The 21,204-nt window shown below is 41.1% G+C and overlaps 1 protein-coding gene across 1 annotated transcript in view; it reads left to right on the top strand.

Annotated features, from left to right (window-relative positions):
* Positions 1-1,478: 1,478 nt before the first annotated feature.
* THOC1 (THO complex subunit 1) overlaps positions 1,479-21,204 on the top strand; it is a 45,396-nt gene continuing 25,670 nt past the window's right edge. The window contains exons 1-10 of the mRNA XM_088469797.1: positions 1,479-1,781; positions 1,959-2,032; positions 4,349-4,409; positions 7,066-7,132; positions 10,714-10,832; positions 16,052-16,100; positions 16,453-16,548; positions 20,170-20,252; positions 20,368-20,441; positions 20,794-20,902. Of these exons, the coding sequence (XP_088325923.1) occupies positions 1,734-1,781; positions 1,959-2,032; positions 4,349-4,409; positions 7,066-7,132; positions 10,714-10,832; positions 16,052-16,100; positions 16,453-16,548; positions 20,170-20,252; positions 20,368-20,441; positions 20,794-20,902 (780 nt within the window). The 5' untranslated portion in view covers positions 1,479-1,733. The remainder of the gene's footprint in view (positions 1,782-1,958; positions 2,033-4,348; positions 4,410-7,065; positions 7,133-10,713; positions 10,833-16,051; positions 16,101-16,452; positions 16,549-20,169; positions 20,253-20,367; positions 20,442-20,793; positions 20,903-21,204) is intronic.

Genomic DNA, 21,204 nt, shown 5'->3' with positions numbered 1-21,204 from the left:
GAGCTGGACACTCTGACAGAGCGCTCGCTCTGAATCAGGGCTGGCCCTCTGGTTTTTCAGAACGGCCTCCTGGCATAGCTGTGGTCGCGATGGTCAAGCCCAAGAGTGCTTTCGGCTCTAACAGAGCCGAAAGCACTCCCACTGACATCACTTGTGATGTCAGTGGGGCTGGCCCTCTCACTCAACATCGACAGCACGCCCCCCTTTGGTACGAGACCCGGAGCGACGGTTTGCCCGTCGCTATCCGGGTCTCGCGCATGACGGATGTAATAGGCGAAAAAGATTCGCCTATGAATAGCAGGCGGAAAAAAGTGCACAATTGGGATTTTGGGGTGCAATGTTGCGGGAACCCCCGTGCAGCCTTCAGACAGTCCCCCAAAGGTAAACTGTGTAAAAAAATTTTGTTAAAAGACTTTTCAACACCCCAAAAAATCACTTTGAATTTGGGGGCAAAAAAAGAAAATGTTGGGGGACAAAGTTAAAAACTAATGAACTTGACTCTGGGGGGGTCCCCAAGTATGCCCCAGGTGTTTTTTTCATTGCAGGGCCTTGCGGCAGGTGGATTTTTCACAATTTTTTCAAGTTAACTTTAGCAACTTTAAAATATGCTGCCCCCCATTTTCAAGTACCCCAAATTTGCTGGGATAAGTTATTTTCTGCAAAAAAACCTCCAGAATACTATTCTGCATCACTTATACAAAAACGCTATTTAGCAGCTATTGAACCCGTTTAAAAACACCAAATACCTTCAGCAAGCCAAATCGAGGGGTCCCATAGCTAACCCCCATGTCAGAGCATCTTTTGGGGGGTGTCAGGATGATTTCCCCAAACCTGACAGTACTTTCTGCTTGTTTGAAGTTTCACTGGGTCCCATTTTCGCCTAATTTCAAATTGAATACGGGGATACGCGCGCAATACTTTTCCGCCTGCAAAACAAGCGATGTAGGTGAAAAGTCTGGGAGGCGAAAAAGTATCGCGGCTCAGCTCAAATTGAATACGGGCCAATGTTGGATCGTAAGCACATCGCCAAGTGTGTAGGCACTTTTACCCATGGGCCATGTCAAGGTCCATTCGTGGACTATTTTATTCAGTTTGTAATGCTAAATTGATGTCAAAATATGCCTGTAGTTGTCTTATTACATTGTAAGGCAAAACACAAGAATGACACCGAAAGGTTTTGATATAAGAGGGGAAAATATAGCACTACAGTACTTTTACCAGATAACACTACTACATGTTCCTGTTCTCAGTAACAAGTTAGTATCATCTTCTCACACACACTAATAGGCACATGCTGCTTCTCACGTCACGTAAGAGGTGCTCTGTGATTCATTTACTAATACCAGCCATGAATCATTATTCATTAGCTAGCAGTAGCAATGCATGATACATCACATGTACATACGTCAGTATGCGCATCTCTGCTATATACCAGACTTATTTCTAGCGGTTACACCACCATAAGGCAGCACAGCGGTGGGGCCAGCGCTTCCTACCTATACTGTGCTATGTACTCTTATCTCATGTACTTACTGAGTACACTTCTTTTACATAATACTAACTTAACTAGTATTCTAGAACGAGACCGCCAAGCAGCATAGAGTCTCAGTAGGGTACGGCTAGAGCAGCCCACAGTTGCCGGAAGTATTTTCTCACTTGTTGTCCCTGGTTAGAAGATGTCACGTCTCTTGTCGTCATCAGGATGCGACGTGGTTTCTGATTCTCGGTAAAATATGTCTCCTCCGTTGTTCAGCCTACCGGAGGCCAGGAATAAACTAACGGTGAGCTGTGTCTGGCGCCCTCGTGTTCTTATATGTTCTCCTTCCTAATGCATGTATGAGTGTAGAGCATGATTGCCTGGCTACTCATTGCTGATCACATCGCTGTCAGTGTTTTGATCGTTATTATACACAGTAGTTGGCTGCATGTGTTTACTTATATTTCCCTCCTCCCCGCAGAATGCCACCCAGGAAGCTGTGACCAGCAAGAACATAAAGCAATTATTGAATGTGTTTAGCCAGGTGCCTGGAAGGTAAACAACACACACGCTCCTACTCATGGCACATGCCCATAGTGGGGCTTATTCTGAGTCGCACACAGATCCGTATGTGGATGGTTTTCAAAATGGAGTGTTAATGCGACTATACTCATGTCTTCATGAGCACATATTTAACTCCTCACTTTTTCCCTGCGCGAGGTCAGCAATTATTATCGGCACATGCACCTACCCCCATGCTGGAAGCAAGAGATCTGTCTGACATAAGTATTCCCTCGCCATATGCACGTCTCAGAATAGAAAGCAACACTGGCTACGTCCCCCCACGAGTCTGTTCTATGTACAGTACCAGTCAAAAGTTTGGACACACCTTCTCATTCAATGGTATTTGTTTATATAAATTATTTTCAACATAGATTAATACTGAAGACATCAAAACTATGAAAGAACACATATGGAATGATGTTGTAAACAAAAAAAGTGTTAAACAAGTCAAAATATGTTTTATATTTTAGGTTCCTCAAAGTAGCCCCCTTTTGCTTGGTTGACAGCTTTACACACTCTTGGCATTCTCTCAGTCAGCTTCATGAGGTAGGCTCCTGGAATGGTTTTCCAACAGTCTTGAAGGAGTTCCCAGAGGTGCTGAGCACTTGTTGGCTGCTTTTCCTTCACTCTGCGGTCCAACTCATTCCAAAACAAGCTCAATTGGGTTTAGGTCGGGTGATTGTGGAGGCCAGGTCATCTGACGCAGCACTCCATCACTTTCCTTCTTGGTCAAGTAGCCCTTACATAGCCTTTAGGTGTGTTTGGGGTCATTGTCTTGTTGAAAAACAAATGATGGTCCCAGTAAGCGCAAACCAGATGGGATGGCATGGCGCTGCAGAATGCTGTGGTAGGCATGCTGGTTAAGTCCGCCTTGAATTTTGAATAAATCACCAACAGTGTCACCAGCAAAGCACCCCCACACCATCACACCTCCTCCTCCATGCTTCACAGTGGGAACCACACATGCAGAGAAGGTGAGCTGATGGTTTCTGCATCTCACAAAGACACGGCGGTTGGAACCAAACATCTCAAATTTGGACTCATCAGACCAAAGTACAGATTTCCACTGGTCTATTGTCCATTCCTTGTGTTTCTTGGCCCAAACAATTGTCTTCTTTGTTGTTCATCCTCAGTAGATGCTTCTTCGCAGCTATATGACCATGAAGGCCTGATTCACGCAGTCTCCTCTAAACAGTTGATGAGATTTGTCTGCTACTTGAACTTTGTGAAGACTTTATGTGGTTTCTAATATGAGGTGCTGTTAAGTAGCGGTTTCTGAGGCTGGTAACTAATGAACTTACCCTCTGCAGCAGAGGTAACTCTTGGTCTTCCTTTCCTGGGGCGGTTCTCATGAGAGCCAGTTTCATTATAGCGTTTGATGGTTTTTGCAACTGCACTTGAGGATACATTCAAAGTTCTTGAAATTTTACATATCGACTGACATTCATCAGTGAAGATGGACTGGCGTTTCTCTTTACTGAGTTGAGTGGTTGGTGCCATAATATGGATTACAACAGTAGTCAAATAGTGGTGTCCACTTTGTACTAACCCTACGTCTGCACAACACAACTGATGGTCTCAAACACATTAAGAAGGCAAGTAATTCCACAGATTGACTCTTGACAAGGCACACCTGTTAATTCAAAACCATTCCAGGAGACTACCTCATGAAGCTGATTGAGAGAATGCCAAGAGTGTGCAAAGGTGTCATCAAAGCAAAATGGGGCTACTTTGAGGAATCTAAAATATAAAACATTTTTATTTGTTTAACACTTTTTTGTTTACAACATCATTCCATATGTGTTCTTTCATAGTTTTGATGTCTTCAGTATTAAATAATTTAAATAACAAAAACCATTGAATGAGAAGGTGTGTCCAGACTTTTGACTGGTACTGTACATATACTCATTTGACACCCTGAAACGCCCATTCCAAGGATGGAGAGGATCACCCGAGATGTATCTAGGAATCCCCCAGAGATGCTCATGTTTGCTACAGCTCATCTGCAGTTTGGTAAAACTTGCTAGATGCTGCCACATACAGACCTGTACACGACTCAGAACCAGTATCCTGATACACCCCCTTTTCACAGTAAAGGCCCCCATACATCAGAGATTGATTGCAGCAATCCTGGAATTTGCAGTCGATTGTGTATAAAAATCTTTCCCTTTTTCAATCGATTGTGGCAATTCTGCAATTGATTGAAAAAGGGAAAGATTTTTATACACCATCGACTGCAAATTGCACGATTGCTGCAATCAATCTCTGATGTATGGGGGCCTTAACATTCATCATTTTCTTTTGCAGTGAGAATGAGAAGAAGCTGACCCTTGACCAAGTCTTTAGGGTTGTTCTGGAGGAGGAAATCGTAAGTTAGCTATTAAACTTTATTATAGTATTAGTTTTCTACAATGTTATTCTGTAATAATGTACAACTACATTGATGGCTGGAGTACACTGTAAATCTTGCTCTGCCCTCTTGCATCTAGATTTGCCAAACTGTCAGTTTCAGTACAGTATTCTGTTTAACTTAGGGTGCTGTTTTTTCTATGGATATGGAATGCTTGTTTGCTAATTGTGTAGTTTAGAATGTAATTTATCAGCGCATAGACAGTATGGAAGATTGATTAATATGATTCTCTGGGGGGGGATTCAATAGTGTTTTGGGTGCCTATTAGTAATGAGCTCCCAACGGAGCTATTCAATTGTTGCCCCGATCGGACACAGTTTCCGCAGTTATCACGCATGTCGCACCCAAATGTGCCACGTAAAGTGGCTACAACCTTTGAAAGTACTGTGCAGTGCGCCCAAACGGACGACTTTTGTGGATTTCTGCTCGCCACCATAAGATGGTGCAAGTAGAAATCTCGGCACCCGTGACACTTGCGCCCAATTTGAAGAACTATTAAATAGCTTCGGTGGGTGCCCATTACTAACCGGGCGAACTAAAAACAATTTAATACCCCCAACTGTGTCCATGCTGTTGTAATAAATTAAGATGCAATAATAAATGATGAAAACAAATACAAAAATCAAAGCGCTAGTGAAAACTAGATCAGGATTATGATAACCAATTTATTAAATAAAGGGAATTATATCCAAATATTAATAAAAAAAAAACCATTAAAATATTACAAAATACATATAACATAAAATAAACAATGAGAACTAATAAAAAAAGGTAGATCAGGTGTGTAAATTTAGAAAATCAAAGTAAAAAAAAAAAAAACTTTTAAAAATAAATAAAATGCAGATCGTAATCGTTTGATCGTTCATTAATCGTTTACTAATCGTGATGTGCAATGTCAAAAAACGACCAGCGATGTTCGCTCCCGCTGGTCATTTTCGACATTGTTCATCTTCGGTACATGCAGCCCGAAGTGGACGATGACGTAATCGTTCAATTTGTACATGTTGTACATTGAAAAAATCGTTTTAAAATCTTTGAAGAAAAGTGGTGTACTAGATTGAAACAGATCAAAGATTGATCTTGAAAGATCAGGGATATCGTTCAGCGATATCGTTCAGGTTGCAGATCGCCCAGTGTGTACGCTCCGTGAGAGAATTCTGAAAACTGTAGCAAAAGTAAATTATTTTATTTTCACAATTCCTTTATCACTTATTACTTTCATTGTAAAAATATTTTGCTAAGTAAATGATCCAGATATGATGTAAAGTGGTTTTAAAAATGTAATTAACACAAGTTGATTTTTTTTTTAACATTAGTCCCATGTGCACTACAAAACAAGTCATTTGTTTTACCTTCTTTGTATAATACACTTTATTAATAGAGTTCTATGGATGCATTGTGTACATAACGCACAGTGAAATCTATAGATAAAGGGATAGGAACTATTAGTAAAGTTCCTATTCCTTGTACAGGGACTTGTTTGTTCTTGTGGAATTATTCACAGGTGTATAATTTTCTAAAATGAAAATAAAGGCTTCATATCCTAATTAGTAATTAAATAATGTGCTGCTTTTAGATATACAGATGTGTCCTCATACATTATTTTGCCAGTCTCACCAAACAGCCCTTTCTCTGCGTGCTTGTTCCCGTGCGACCGGGCTTGCGCCAAGCGTCTTTATTGGCCGAAAATGTTTCTTACTCGTAAACAGATGTGACAAACAGGAGTGCATTGATTAATTTGATATGTGACACTTGTATTTCTGTGTGAGACTGAGTCTGAATCTGTATACAAAGTGCTACGGTGTAGCGGCCACAGCTTTTTTCCACTCCAAGTTCCGTTGTGCTTCTTATATAGACTCAGTCGCACACAGACATACAAGTCACATATCAAATTGATTAGGAGAGTCGCGTGAAGCTGTTTGTCACATCTGATTACGTATAAGACACATTTTCAGGAGAAAGAGACGCTCGGCACAAGCTGAGTCATACGTCACCTGGCAGGTCACTTGCACCAGGCATCTCGCGTCGCATGGCATATTGGGGCTAGGTGTATGAGAACACATCTGTAGCAGTTATGGTCATGGGGGGTGGTTGTATCAAGGAGTGAAAACAGAGAAGTGGATCAATTTCTACCAATCATTTTATAGAATGTACAGTACTTTATAAATGTTACCTCGAAGCTGTTTTTTTGCTATGCGCAGCTTCTACACTTGACCACCTCTCTAGTCTTTTCATTACTTGATACATTAACCCCATGATTTGAGAAGATTTATGTTAAGATTGTTCTTAAATGCTTCATTTAAAAATGGTAAATTTATGTCCAAAGAAAAAGTAGGAATCTTGTGAACATGCCACTGGGAGACTTTCGAGAGACTGTAGTGGGTGGGGAGATGTGGTGGGTGGATTAATTTCAAGTCTACAGTACAGATTGGTGGAGCAAGATCTATAAAGATTTCCAGCCCAAAAATCTAACCAGCAGAACTGATTAAGCTTGTCAGGAGAGCCCCCTGCAACTGTCACATCATTCACCACATTTAATAGAAATGCTACGGTCTCAAATGGTTTTTTTAGAAGTTTATTTATATTTAGTAAATTATTTTTTGTCTCAATGCAGATTAACAAAGTGTCATGCGAGAATTGCCTTGCTATTATTTCACTTGCCATCCATGGCGTTACAGAAGGTATGATATATATGTAAAAATAATTAAATCAACTGCAACATGATCACATATCAATAAGGATACACCTAGATGGATTTTTTATTCAATATAAAATGCTGATGCTGCTTAAGGGAGTCTTTAGAATGTAGCAGCCTCACAAGTAGGACCCTCCACTCTCTTGGTTCTCTCCCTGAACTCTTTGTTTCCAGTGTGCTCCCACTCATGGTCAGTGATTCTGATCCTTTCTGTCCACCTTTCCAATGCAATGGGGTCACAGAGTATGACAGTTACTATCTCATTTTGTTATATAATTATTTCATTTATTTTTGCCACTGTTTGATACTTTTTATAATGTAGTGTTTATAAAAGAGTAGACAATGTATAGTGCTACGGAACTTTGTGGTGCCAGATAAATAAAAGGTGACTTAGGAGGGGGATTTAGACCAAATCTCCTAGATTGCAAGAAATCAATCAACGGCACTAGGAGACTCCGTAGAAAGTTGTTTTAATGTGACACCTCACATCACACTACCAACGTTTCGGGGCTCACATGCCCCTTTATTTCATTTTTTCCGCACCTCTCTTATACATCGCAGATTTGGGTTTTTGGGTTTTAATGGTCTTTTATGTATTAAATATAATGTATTTTGTTTTTTTAAATAAGACTAAAACTAGAAGTACATTTGTAATTTGTGTCCTACTGGCATCAGACTATTTTTTAATAGACACATTTTAATAAGGTTTTAGCACCTTTTTGTTATCCGTGTTTCACCGTCTGGTCCGTTTTCCCCTTATGTTATATTGCCTGTGATAGAACAACCTGTAGCTAAGCCTTCGATCTGAATGTTCACAGCAGCCTAGTTACTTGTGTGACTGTATAAGTGAAGGCAAGGGATACATGTTACAGGTGCATTGCCATAATGTGAGGAAGGGATATGGTTGCAAGCAGGAAACCACAGACATAATGGGTAAGGTTCCCCAATAGCAGAGGTGTGATGTGAGGCTCTTATTAAACATATGCAGAAACATTTTGATGCTAAACACACCTCTATAATGAAACAAAGTTCAGGCATACATTGTTAGGATTAGTAGCGTTGTGTGATATACCTGTATGTTAGTTCAGTGGTTCCCAAACTGTGCGCGGTGCCTCAGGACACTTGCAGGGGTGCCTCAGGTTGGTGGTTCAGCACCAAATCAAATTATTTATGGTCAATGTAATGTAAATATGTGGACAAACAAAGTGCAAACCTGTCCAACACCACATAACTGACCCAAAGGATGACAGTACAGTACAATTTACTTCACTTTACTACTTCACTACATTTTTTTCTGAATTTCTCAATAACAAACGTTTGGCTTAGGGCTGCCGTGAAAACAATGCTGATACTCTAGGGCGCCGTGATTCAAAAAAAGTTTGGGAACCACTGTTAGTTAATGATATGGACACAGGTACATCTTCTAGGTGGTTTGATTATTGTGTAATGGTAAGTACATACTATTATAGTACAGATTGTGATCACAATGAGACAGTCAGTTTATAACCAAAACGAGATGAGAAACTTGAGATAACGGTTGTGGTATTTTAATACAATATGGAGTTACTTTACATTTGAATTCAGCTTTCTCCAATGTTATAGAATTGTTACCTCCCCACGCACATACATTTTATATAAAATAGCTAATGTTTTTTTACAGCAAGATAAAAGCCCACCCATACACTGTTCACACAATGATGGATGGACATTAGGGTGAGCACACATGGTTTTAACCCAGCTGCATCTGACATGTCTTTATAATAAGTCGGATAAGACCTAAGTAGTCACTCAGTCGAAATTTGATTTGTTCAAGACTATTACATCATTTTACCAGAAACAGAAATATTATGGGGCGCTTTTGCCCCATCCTCAGTCAATGCTTGCAGTGTTTTTTATGAATGATAACGTTTGATAAATCCACTTGCAAAGAGTACAAATAATTGTTCATCCTGATTATGTGCTGTATGTAACTACAGAGCAATGGTGAGGATGTGCACAAAAAGTACTGATGGCTGGAACCAATATCTGGCCTCTGGGGGGTAGTCAGCATTAACTCCTGTAAATCAATTGTTGCCAGAGTCAGGGCCGCAACTAGGGGGTGGCTAGGGGTGCATATGCACCGGGTGCCTGACTTGAGGGGGAGCTAGACAGGCTGCCGAGTGTGGCCCGGATGGCTGCAGGCATAGGGGGAGCCACACGGGCCTCCTCTGTCGTTTCTGGCTTTTTTAGAGCTACAGCAAGCTGTTATTTACGTCGGGTCAGATTTGATAGATACGGCGGTGGGCACTAGGACCCGCCGCCAGCCTGGCCTCAAGTGTCCTGGGGCAGCAGCACCGGCCGGTAAGTGTAACAGGTACACGGGGAAGTGGGACAGCAGCCAGTCGGATATGGCAGGCTGAGTATAGCTAGTGGGGGCTAATGATATTGACATGGTGTGCTCGGGCTTCATAGTATCAAGTGACATGGGGGAGACACTGACATGAATAAAGGGGTTGAAATCAGAGACACGGAGGGGATGGGACAGGAGCTGAGAGGGGGCAACCTCTACAGCCACATTCTGATTACCTAATAAAGAATAATTGCTGCAAAATGCACTGTAAGCCCCAGAACCTGGGATACTCAGGTTGCCTCATTATGGCCCCTAGGAAGGTAAAGGGCACATTACATATAATTTTCTGAGGAGACTATGAGGAAATATAATGTGTGTGCAGCACCCTTGCAGGACATTCTGTGACATTACTGTTGCATAATGTGTTACTTATAAGAGGCATTACTGTGTGGCATAATGTGTTATAACTTCAGGGGCATTACTATATGGCATAATGTGTAAGGGGCATTACTGTGGCATGATGTGTTGTAAGAGGTACTACTGTGTGGCACAATGAGTTGTAAGAGGTATTACTTAGTGTGGCATTATGTGTAAGGGGCATTACTGTGTAACAAAACCACACACAGGGTTATTATTTTTTTTGGGGGGGTGGGGAGGGGGCGCCAAGTTACTGCCTTGCCCCAGGTGATAAAATTGCTAGTCTCGGCCCTGCCAGAGTACATTATTTTAATGTTTTGCTTCAAGTAAGTGGATAATGTGGCATCCAATACATAAGGAGGAGATGCTGAAATCACTTTAATATGTGTTGGAAATGTCACTATTGTAACATCAGGACTGCACAAATCCCAGGAGCTTGGTAGTCAGTAAGCATAAACTATTACTGATGGCACCTAACTCTTGGGAGTCAGTCATCTTGGTGTCAGTATATACACATATTCTCTGGACCCTTAAGATATCCTTCTGTCTCCTCGATTTGGGTGGCTGGCCTCTTTGGTCCATCCCTGTACATGTTTTGGATGCAAGGTCATTTTAGTGAAGGTCAAAACAAGTGTCATGAATGAAACATAGTATTAAATCTGCATGTTTCTTTCATCTTTATATTACTGTAACAAAGGGATACTTCCCACTGAGAGAGAAGCTCTGGTGTGTGATGCATGATAGCAACATTGGCTGTTGAATGTGACTTGGATGCCTCCCATAATTTGACAGTTACATAAGCCCTACTTATTTCCTTTCAGGTATATCCACAGCTACTACACCCTTTGTTCTCCTGGGAGATGTCCTTGATTGTCTTCCCTTGGACCACTGCGATAGAATATTCACTTTTGTTGAGAAAAACGTTGGCACATGGAAATCTGTAAGTCAGAATATTTATGTACAGTGTAGTGACCGTACCGTACTAGCAACTACAAACCAGACAGTCCACCATAATACCAATGTCCCACAAGCAGTTCCCCGTTATAACCTCAATGGGTTGTTGCAGCACATATGTAGCTACTAAGTAGTACTATTTTTATTTTGTATTTTCTCAAGTACATTTCTTCGTTTTCTATGGAATAGACAAGCAGACCTTGTTTAATTATGTATTAGATAGCAGATTACAGAACTTCTATAGGCAGTACAATAAGTGAGCATAAAGTTATCATTTGTTTTAACAATACCTATTTTTGTTAATATTAATAAACCCCATTCTTCTCTGGTATTACTGCATTCTTCTCTGGTATTACTGTATTCTTCTCTAGTATTACTGTATTCTCTAGTATTACTGTATTCTCTAGTATTACTGCATTCTTCTCTAGTATTACTGCATTCTTCTCTGGTATTACTGCATTCTTCTCTAGTATTACTGCATTCTTCTCTGGTATTACTGTATTCTCTAGTATTACTGCATTCTTCTCTGGTATTACTGTATTCTTCTCTGGTATTACTGTATTCTTCTCTGGTATTACTGTATTCTTCTCTGGTATTACTGCATTCTTCTCTGGTATTACTGCATTCTTCTCTGGTATTACTGCATTCTTCTCTGGTATTACTGCATTCTTCTCTGTTATTACTGCATTCTTCTCTGGTATTACTGCATTCTTCTCTGGTATTACTGCATTCTTCTCTGGTATTACTGCATTCTTCTCTGGTATTACTGCATTCTTCTCTAGTATTACTGCATTCTTCTCTGGTATTACTGCATTCTTCTCTGTTATTACTGCATTCTTCTCTGGTATTACTGCATTCTTCTCTAGTATTACTGTATTCTCTAGTATTACTGCATTCTTCTCTGGTATTACTGCATTCTTCTCTGGTATTACTGGAAACCATTATAATTTTGAAACATGTTAGACAACACAATATTCTTGTTGGAGATTTCATTAATGAAATCCACCTACTATTTACCCCACTTGAAGCCCAATTGCCCAAGGCTCTCCTGTATTTACATCTATAGCAGGGATGGAGCAACCTGCTATATCCATAACCAATATATCCATAAAAATAAATGCTGCCTGGCCTCTGGGGTGTAGTCAGCATTAACTCCTGTAAATCAAACTCCTGGCAAACACTATCACTGCTTGCGGGACGCTATTGCATTGATAAGGAGAAGCCACCTCAAAGAACACATCCATTTCCCTATGTTTCACAGGATCTACCACTGTAGAAGATATCAAAACTCTTCACTTCCTGGCCCAATCTAAGGTCTTTTCTGGGCCACCTGATTTCAGCTCCGGAGACCATGCTTTTCTCATGGTCACACATTCAACCCCCTCATTCCCAGTTTCTACATCACTGGGACAAACAGTATAAGAATCAGACTCTACTACTCTGGTGGACTTAACCCTTACACCTACAAACCAAATGGTCCCAGGTTACACAATCAGCGAACATTGCAATGCCCAATGCCAATCTCCTTGGCTGAGAGTAGTAATGCATCTAATAGTTTGGCAATGCTGCTGGTCCCAGCAAAAATCAAACGTTCACATTCATATTTTGGAGCTATGAGGTTTGGCTCTTCTTCAAGCCCATCAGGTATTCACCACAACACAACTGCCGGTGCCTACATCATACATCAGGAAGATACCAGAAACCCAGCAGCATTTTGACAGGACCAGAATAATGCAGTTGATATAACTTATTTAAAGAAATATCACTAGTCTTCAGTCTGTGGCTGCTGGAGAATGCTCTTACCCTTCCACATGAGATTTGTAGCTCATATAGGCCCGTATTCAATTAGTTTCACGTACGCGATTAAGTTTTGCATGCCGAACTTTTTGCCTACATCACGTATTTTAGCCGCGGAAACTTATCGTACGCGTACCCGAAGTTCGCCCTATTCAATTCCAAAAGACGCAAAAACGGAGACACGCGAAGTCGGAACAGGTGAAAAGTGGTGTCAGAATCTGGGAAATCAGCCTGAACTTCCCAAAAAGATGCAGAAACATTGGGGATCAATGTAAGTGCCCGATTAGCCCTAATACTACTGTTTGGGGTACTTAAGTTCGCACAATTGCCACTAATTAGCGTATTTGCACAAGTGGTGAAGAATAGCATAAAGCTGTATTTTTTGAGGAAAATAAGTAGTCCTGTCAAATTTGGGGTACCTGAAAATGGGTGCAAGCATGTTTTAATGTCTCTAAATTGCAGTTTTAATAATTGTGAATTTCCACCATCATAAAAGCACCTGCAATCCCAAAAACACTTGACCCCTTCTTAGTGCACCCCAGAACCTTATTTTGCTAGTTTGCGAACTTGAACCCCCACTTTGTGCTTTTTCGCCAACAATTTCAAAGGACTTTTTGGGGTGTTCCTCACTTTTTTTAAGGGTTATTTTTACGGTTATCCTTTGGGGGTTTTGTCCCAAGGGTTCTGAGCGGTTTCCTTACATTTGCACCCCAAAATAAAAATTTTGTACTTCTTTTCTCCTGCTATTCAGAGGTGAATCTTTTTCGCCTATTACATTGCGTTGCGTTTCCGCGTACGTGTAAAGCGGATGGAATTGAATACGGAGATAAGTTTCCGCCTGGCGAAAAGTCGCAATCGGCGATACTTTCACAGATCTCGGCTTTTCGCTTCTAATTGAATACGGCCCTAAGAGGGAGATGTATCAGGCCTTAGAGAGATAAAGTATTAACCAAGCAGCTCCTATCTGTCATTTTTCAAACATAGCCCATAACATTACAGTTAGTAGCTGATTGGTTGATACTTTATCTTTCTCCATTTTAACTTAAAGCTTTGATACATCTCCCCTTGTGACTTATGCAATATGTTAATCACTCCTATGTGATGGAGCGGCATGTGTCTTCTTCGTCTCAACATGTCACAACACCAGGAATCGAGCTCTTGCAAATGCATGTGGCACCACATTAATTATTTTGCAGACAGAATGTATCATTAAAAAAATAATAATAATTGGAGTGTCCTTTAAATAGCTAAACAGTTGTTATTCTAAATAACAACATTCCTTTACATACTTCCAACCTAACCAATTTGTGTAAAATCCTGTAACAAAGCCAAGCATGTTAAAAGTGATTGCCGCAGCCAAGAGGTCTGGAAATAAAAAGGAGGAGCGCTCCATATAAGGAGGAGTGGTGCACGTTGAACTGCTGAATTGTGAATCTACTATTCTGTGCAAATTTGTTCCTGTTTTTTTTTGTTTTTGTTTAAGCAGTTAGTATTTGCGCACTAATTTACAGACCACATAACTTAGTGGTAACTAATAGATGCAAGTGCAGATTACAAAATAGTGATTTATTTAATTTTTTTTAATTTTTTTTTAAATTGAGTTTATTTAAATATATTCCAATGATAAATATCATATACATACAAAACAAAAAAAGAGAAAAAAAACATAAAGCAAAATGTATGTACAGACCAGGAGGTGCGGCACTCACGGACCCATATGAAGATACACAAAGGTGAGCCAGATAACGTTTCAGTTCTTTATGTAACTGTCTTCAGAAAAGTACAAAACATACTGACAACATACCTTAAATAGCCCATCACCAATCACCAAGTGTCCAATCCGCGCCGCGTGGTCAGCTTCCTCATTCCCGCTGAGTCGCCGGCGCTGACGATGACGTCACCACTCTCGGCGCACACCACGTGACACCCACACCAAGCGTTGCTAAGCAACAAAGTAACAAATTGTTTAAACACATCACCACTTGCGCATGACATAACTGTATAGTACATAGTTATATTATATATATACAGCAGTACATAAAGGCTAGTTAGCCGCTAACAATGCATTGACAGTTACATAAAGAACTGAAACGTTATCTGGCTCACCTTTGTGTATCTTCATATGGGTCCGTGAGTGCCGCACCTCCTGGTCTGTATTTCGCTATTTTGTGGGGGCACCCGGCAAAGCTGCTTATATATTTTTGATGAGTGCCGGTCCTGTGTTGTTTGCAAAATGTATGTATATATACTTCGAACAGGAGAAAAGAGCACAGCACATAAGTTAACATAAACAACGCATAACTCTAAAACTGGGTACACACGTGGCCGATGGTTTGACTAACGGTACGATAGGTCGACCGGCCGTACACACTAAACAATATATTGTATGACCGCACAATGTATTGTTCAGTGACCACATCCAGGAGCATGGTGTCGCTCAAGATATCTTCTGATTGGCCTGCCCAGCAGGCCAATGAGAAGATGCGATGAACGACCCGTGGGAGCGCGCAATAGTTGGTGATGTGCCTATGTCAGCCCGATCTGTCATATCAGACAATATACTGTATATCCTCTGATGTGTACTCAGCATAAGAGATCAGAATGTGAACAATAAACACTGTTTATATTAAAATATATTGCAACGGTAAGAGACCCAAACATAAATCGCATATAAGGATGTACCGAATCAGAGACAAGCGAGTATATGAACGATACATCTAATTAAATGAGCAAACTCTAGAGGACCCAGAATATCAGAGACCAAAAAGATTTCAGCAATAAGGTGAAGGCACTGATCAAGCTCACGCAACTCGAACTGGGTGAAACATAAAACAAAATATGAAAAAATTACATTACACCAGAAATAAGAACCACATCCCTAAACACCTCTAAATGTCCATGAAAAAGCATACAGAAATGGCTGACCATCCCATTTATAACGGAAAAGCACTGTTTAAACAACTTCAACCGTAGGGAATATTACAAATATAAACCTGATGTAAACCTCACAAGTGCTGTGCTACGAACAGTAAAGTAAACAAAAGAAAAAAAACAAAGTATTCATAGAACATGCTCAAACTAGAGAAATACCATCCTCCACCCTGTATACCAATCCCCAACCACTGCATACCTTGTAAACCCTAAACAGCCAACCACCCTCCTCTACCGATGCAAACTTAAACACATAGAAGGCAAGACCAAACAAAAAATATAAGACAAAAATAACACGCAGTGGGGGGGGAATGATCTGTAGAACAGTGATTATTCAAGTTTTGCATTATATGACTTATCTGAAATATATTGTACATATGACAGTGCTCTTTCATGTATAGTTTGTATAATCTTGTTGATGCTGATTTTTGTAATGTGCAATATATGATCAGTCCGATCTGTCTCTTCTGTTTTCAGAATACTTTTTATTCAGCTGGAAAGAACTACTTGTTACGGATGTGTAATGGTAAGATTCCCAGTTTTAAAATGAAAAAAGGTAAATGTTAGGATTTATTTGTACACTGTGCAAACTTAAAAATAATTGAAATTTTAAAATATATTTGACATGACAACTTTTGAATAAAACAAACAGCATGAACACCTATATATAGCGGATCTTCTCTTTTCTCCATACACTTGCCACACGCCACTCACCACTTGTCTTCCAAAGAGAGAACGCTACTGTTTAGCTGGGGGATTGGGGAGGGGGCCTTTGGCTTTGCTTTAGTGATACAATTCCTACATTTCCTGTTATGTATGAAGACATCATTGTAAAATTGAATTTCATTGATTTAAAATTAATGCAATTTTATTTCCAGACCTTTTGAGAAGACTCTCTAAATCGCAAAATACTGTGTTTTGTGGAAGAATTCAGCTGTTCCTTGCCCGCTTGTTTCCACTCTCTGAAAAATCTGGTGAGATGAAAGCAAAACTTGTTACAGGGGATGCTGGATGGAAGTCTTAAGTTAGCTCATTTTATTATGAAAGGGCTATAAATAAACATTATGTGTGTATAAATGTGTATGACCATTGTCCGTAAAAATGTTAAAGAAGTGGAATATAAAACTATGTAGAAGTCACCTTTCCCTGTAGAGGGCCTTTCCTATGTTTATTACTATTTTATTCTATTTGTGTGTACACTGAAGTGCCAAAAGTCATGGTATAGATGCCTAGTATCATGTAGGACCACCTCTGGCCCGGCGAAGTGCAGCAACTCAACGTGGCATCGATTCCACAAGTGGACGGAAAACCTCTGGAAAGATGTTGACCCTTGCCATCTGGATAGCTTCCCACAGAAGGACCTCTCCACCAAGTCCCATAAATGCTCGATTGGGTTCATGAGTGAAAATGGTGGTCACACAATTCGTCGGAGCTTTCCAGAATGCTCCTCAAACCAATTGCTGACAACTTGGGACCGATGATATGTTTCATTATCCTGCTGGAATATTCCATCGTTGTGGGGGTATATGAAGTCCATGGAGGGCTGCAAATGATCCTCAAGCAATGCAATGTAGCTGCCACCTGTTGATGACGTGTTGAAGTGGATCAGCGGACACAACCAATGACACGTGAACACACCCCACACCATTATGGAACCACCGCCAGCCTGCCTCACGGGGTCTGTGCCAAAAACGGACTCTACCATCAGCCTGAAACATCGGACCACGCCACATGTTGCCGGTTCTACAGTGTCCAATTAGTGAGGTCACGAGCCCAGGTGAGGCACTGTGACTAGTGACGTAGTGTTAACGGGCACTCTGGTGGGTCTTCTGCTCCTATATCACATGGAAGCTATAGAACACTGCACTGACCTGCCCAGATATGAGTCTGGTATCTCCTGCATTGAATGTGGATATGATGTCAGAGTCGGTTGTCTGTTATCACGGGCAATTCTGGTGAGTTGCCGCTGGTCACGATCATTAAGCACCCATGGTCGGCCAATGCGCTGTCCAAAGTGGGTGGTAATGCCTTCCATTAAGCATCCCGGTACACACGTTTATATACTGTATATACAGTACACACTGTATATCGAGGACTGTAGAATGTCCACACAATTTTGGAAATTAAATGGCCCATCTGTTGGGCATCCACTACTTTTCCCTGTTTGAACTTCAATAATTCACATTGCATTGCCATGAGCAGCCTAGTCGGTGTTTAAACTGACTCACGAGGTGTCAGATTACAACTTATTCAGGTCTGGGCATTTCCAAGAAGCCACAGTATGGTGACGCCACCTACCATTATCTTTACATATCGATTTTGCACAGCAGTTAGTCTTCCTTGTGCAGAGCTTAATTCACCACTCCTAGGATATAGGGATTCCCTTTCACAGTCAGTAACTGCCTGTTACTGATTCCTCCCACTGTGTTGTGGGCGTTACGCTGCCACCACCAGACTCCTACACCGTCACTTGGAGCTGCCTCTCCCAGGCTCCTACTACTGGCACATGGAACCACTTCTGGGTATGTGTGTGGTCACACTACTGCAACATCTCCTGGTTGGTGTAGCTAATTTCCCACTGGTCACTATCTATGGACTTTGATCCCAGTTTCACCAAATTCAAGCCCCCTGGGAACTACAAAGTCAGGACAACCAGAAACTGTTAATAGTTTGGCTCTTAACTGGTGGTAACAGGACACAAGCACTCAGCTAGATATTTGTCTCCTAATGGACAGAGGAGAGTGTACATCCTCTCTGTTCTTGAGAACCACCTCCGGTTCAGAGGAAGGCAACCAAACCCTGGAGCAAGTGTCTCCTTGCTACCAAGTTGGAGGTCCAGATCCCCTCTAGACCACCAGGATAAGTACAACACATTTTTATTTAAATACATTAAACAGGTTACATTTAGAACATTATATATACATTTGTTAAATCTCTGTGCTGGAACTTTAACCATTACATCTCTGGCAGTTTCAGGAGCTATCTTCCTGCTCCCAGCATACTTTGGTACACAGAGTGCCAGGCAGTCAAAGCTGGGCTCTCCCTTCTGTAGACCTGCAACGTGGATCTCGCTTACTGCGCTGCAGGTTAACGCTGATACTCTTGCTTTGCAGCAGCTATCAGACTTAACATAAAAATACTTTTTGTGTGTGTGTATATATAATATATATATATATATACACATACACACACAGTGATCGAGGGGTTAATTTCTTTTTCTTCTGCGTTCCCAACCGTCCCCTGGCGTGTGCCGCAGTGGTCATTTTGTTATACGTGGGGGAGCTGGCTTTGGGATGGAGATCCGGCCACATGGTGTTTTTTTTTGTGTATAAATGTGTCAGGTATTGTTTGGTTTTGCACCTTCCAAGCACTTGCCTGATATTTCTTTATCTTGAATGATCATATCTGTGGGAGATACACAGCTAGATTTGATCTCCCTGTAAGCTAGCATGCACAAATCATTTCATAAATAGTCTCCTTGGAGACAGCTCTTTGAGCATTGTAGATAAATAAGACCATGTAAAGTGCACCACCAATGCTGCATATGGCTAAAATCAACCCAAACTACTTGCATATTGCTGTTTTTACATTTCCAACACGTAGTGTTCATTCTAGCGCCCTGCACCTGTCACAACCCCGTGCAGTTCCTCTATCCTGCCAGGGGTGTCGCTCTCTGCTCTGGTGCTTATAGCACACAAACTGCTTAATCTCCGCAGTTTGTTGCATCAGTGGAGTGTGAAAGAAGCACCAGAGCAGAGAGCGACACCCCTGGCAGGATAGAGGAACTGCACAGGGTTGTGACAGGAGCAGGGTGCTCGAATGAAGACTAAGGAAAACCCATGTGCATCTTGGGAGTTACGTGCAGATCTCGCTGCCAAGGGACCTACGTAAAATAAAGGCTATGGGCCTGATTCAGCAAGGAATGCAGCTGCTAATGCGCACACAACCGTTCGATTGTTGCGTTCTGCGCATGCATCGTAGTGCGCGTGCGTGAACTAGCAATTGCGATCAGAACAGAGATTGCAATGGCTATGCAGACCCATATCAGAGTGATGGACAGAAAGTGCCATTTGTAGGTGTTGATGGGGGGGGGAGTGTCGGGCGAAAGCAGAATTGCCAGTACGTTTCAACGCAGTTGCAGGGGCATGCATAAATTATCAACTGCATGACCATAAGCAGCCATAGCACTGATAGCGTGTGTGGCTGTTAGGTCTGGGCTTGTGTAAGTGTGAATATGGGTCCGATGTTACCGATTGTTTCGCTAGGTTGCCCTAGTATACGGAGTCGGTCTGCGATCACAATGTGAACATTTAGCGCCGCTGATGTTAGCAACTGCGTTGCGTGCGTATTGGCAGAATAGCGATCTTTGTTGAATCAGGCCCTATATTAATAGTAATCTCTAGCAAGCTTTAGCTAATAAGACTGTTTAATAAAAAAAAACAATGTGAAAAAATAGGTTGGAATTCTCTTTAAAGTGTCATCATAGAAAATGTTCAATAAATATTAACGGCAGAACAATTTTCAACACGACGACGCTGTTTAGAGCTATGATATGTACAGTACTCTTCCATAAGATTTATCTTGTTTTGTTAAAGGTTTGAATCTGCAAAGTCAGTTTAACTTGGAAAATGTCACCGTGTTCAATGTCAATGAGCAGGAGAGCACTCTGGGGCAGAAAGTAAGTGTTGTCCTTTGTCTTTATTCAATGGAGTTCAAGGAAAATAACACTGTCTTCTAGTCCAGTCATGTAAATGTAACCTTTTATTTTTTATAATGTCGGTTTTTATTTGCAGCAAGTGGAGGATAGGGATGATGGAATGGAGATCGAGGAAGGTGAAATGGGAGATGATGAAGCACCGAACAGTTCGTAAGTATGATTATGTGTAACAGATGTGTACCTTGGCCTTGAATATCCTCTGTGATTGTACAGATAGTTACAGGCTTGCCCCTCACCTCTCGTTTTGGTCATGCCTTCCTCTGATGGGTACATTGCATTTGGTGGTCTCATCTATATTACTATTTAGAAATCTCCTATGTAAGGAAAATGCAAGGTTTGCTATAACCCTGAAACCAATGGCAGAGAATCAGAGGCCAATGCTTGGTTTGTATCTGATTTGTAGGTTCAGGAACAGCTGATGGCTGTTGAATTGAGTTTATGTGACTATTTGTTCAGATCTTTACACTACTCTTCAAACTGAACACTGCTTTTTTATCTTTAGTTCAATTCCTATAGATTACAACCTGTATAGGAAATTCTGGGCACTACAAGACTACTTCAGGAATCCTGTGCAGTGCTATGACAAAAACTCCTGGAAAACCTTCCTGAAGGTAAATGTCCCCCTTACAGGACTTACATCACCATTCAGTAGTAGACGGAGTTACAAATGTTTATTGTTTCACTGCTTTTTCTAAAAATCCTTTTTGTTACTAGAATAACACACCTCAATATAGAGCAAAGAAGGACAACACAAAGATAGTTCAGACATTCAGTGCTTTATAGTGCACATAATCCATCATAACGCATTAGACCTGTTGTGCTCCTGGACACTTTTTGACACCCAGCTCCCCAACTGTCAAACTGTCCCTCACAACTAACATTACAATATATTAGGTGTATAGCATGTCTTCCA

This window comes from Taudactylus pleione, unplaced genomic scaffold (genome assembly GCF_031769625.1).
Source record: "Taudactylus pleione unplaced genomic scaffold, aTauple2 ptg000093l, whole genome shotgun sequence".
In the NCBI taxonomy this organism is placed as follows: Eukaryota; Metazoa; Chordata; class Amphibia; order Anura; family Myobatrachidae; genus Taudactylus; species Taudactylus pleione.
The sequence above is the reverse complement of the archived record's forward strand: the minus strand, read 5'-3'. Positions and strand labels throughout refer to the sequence as shown.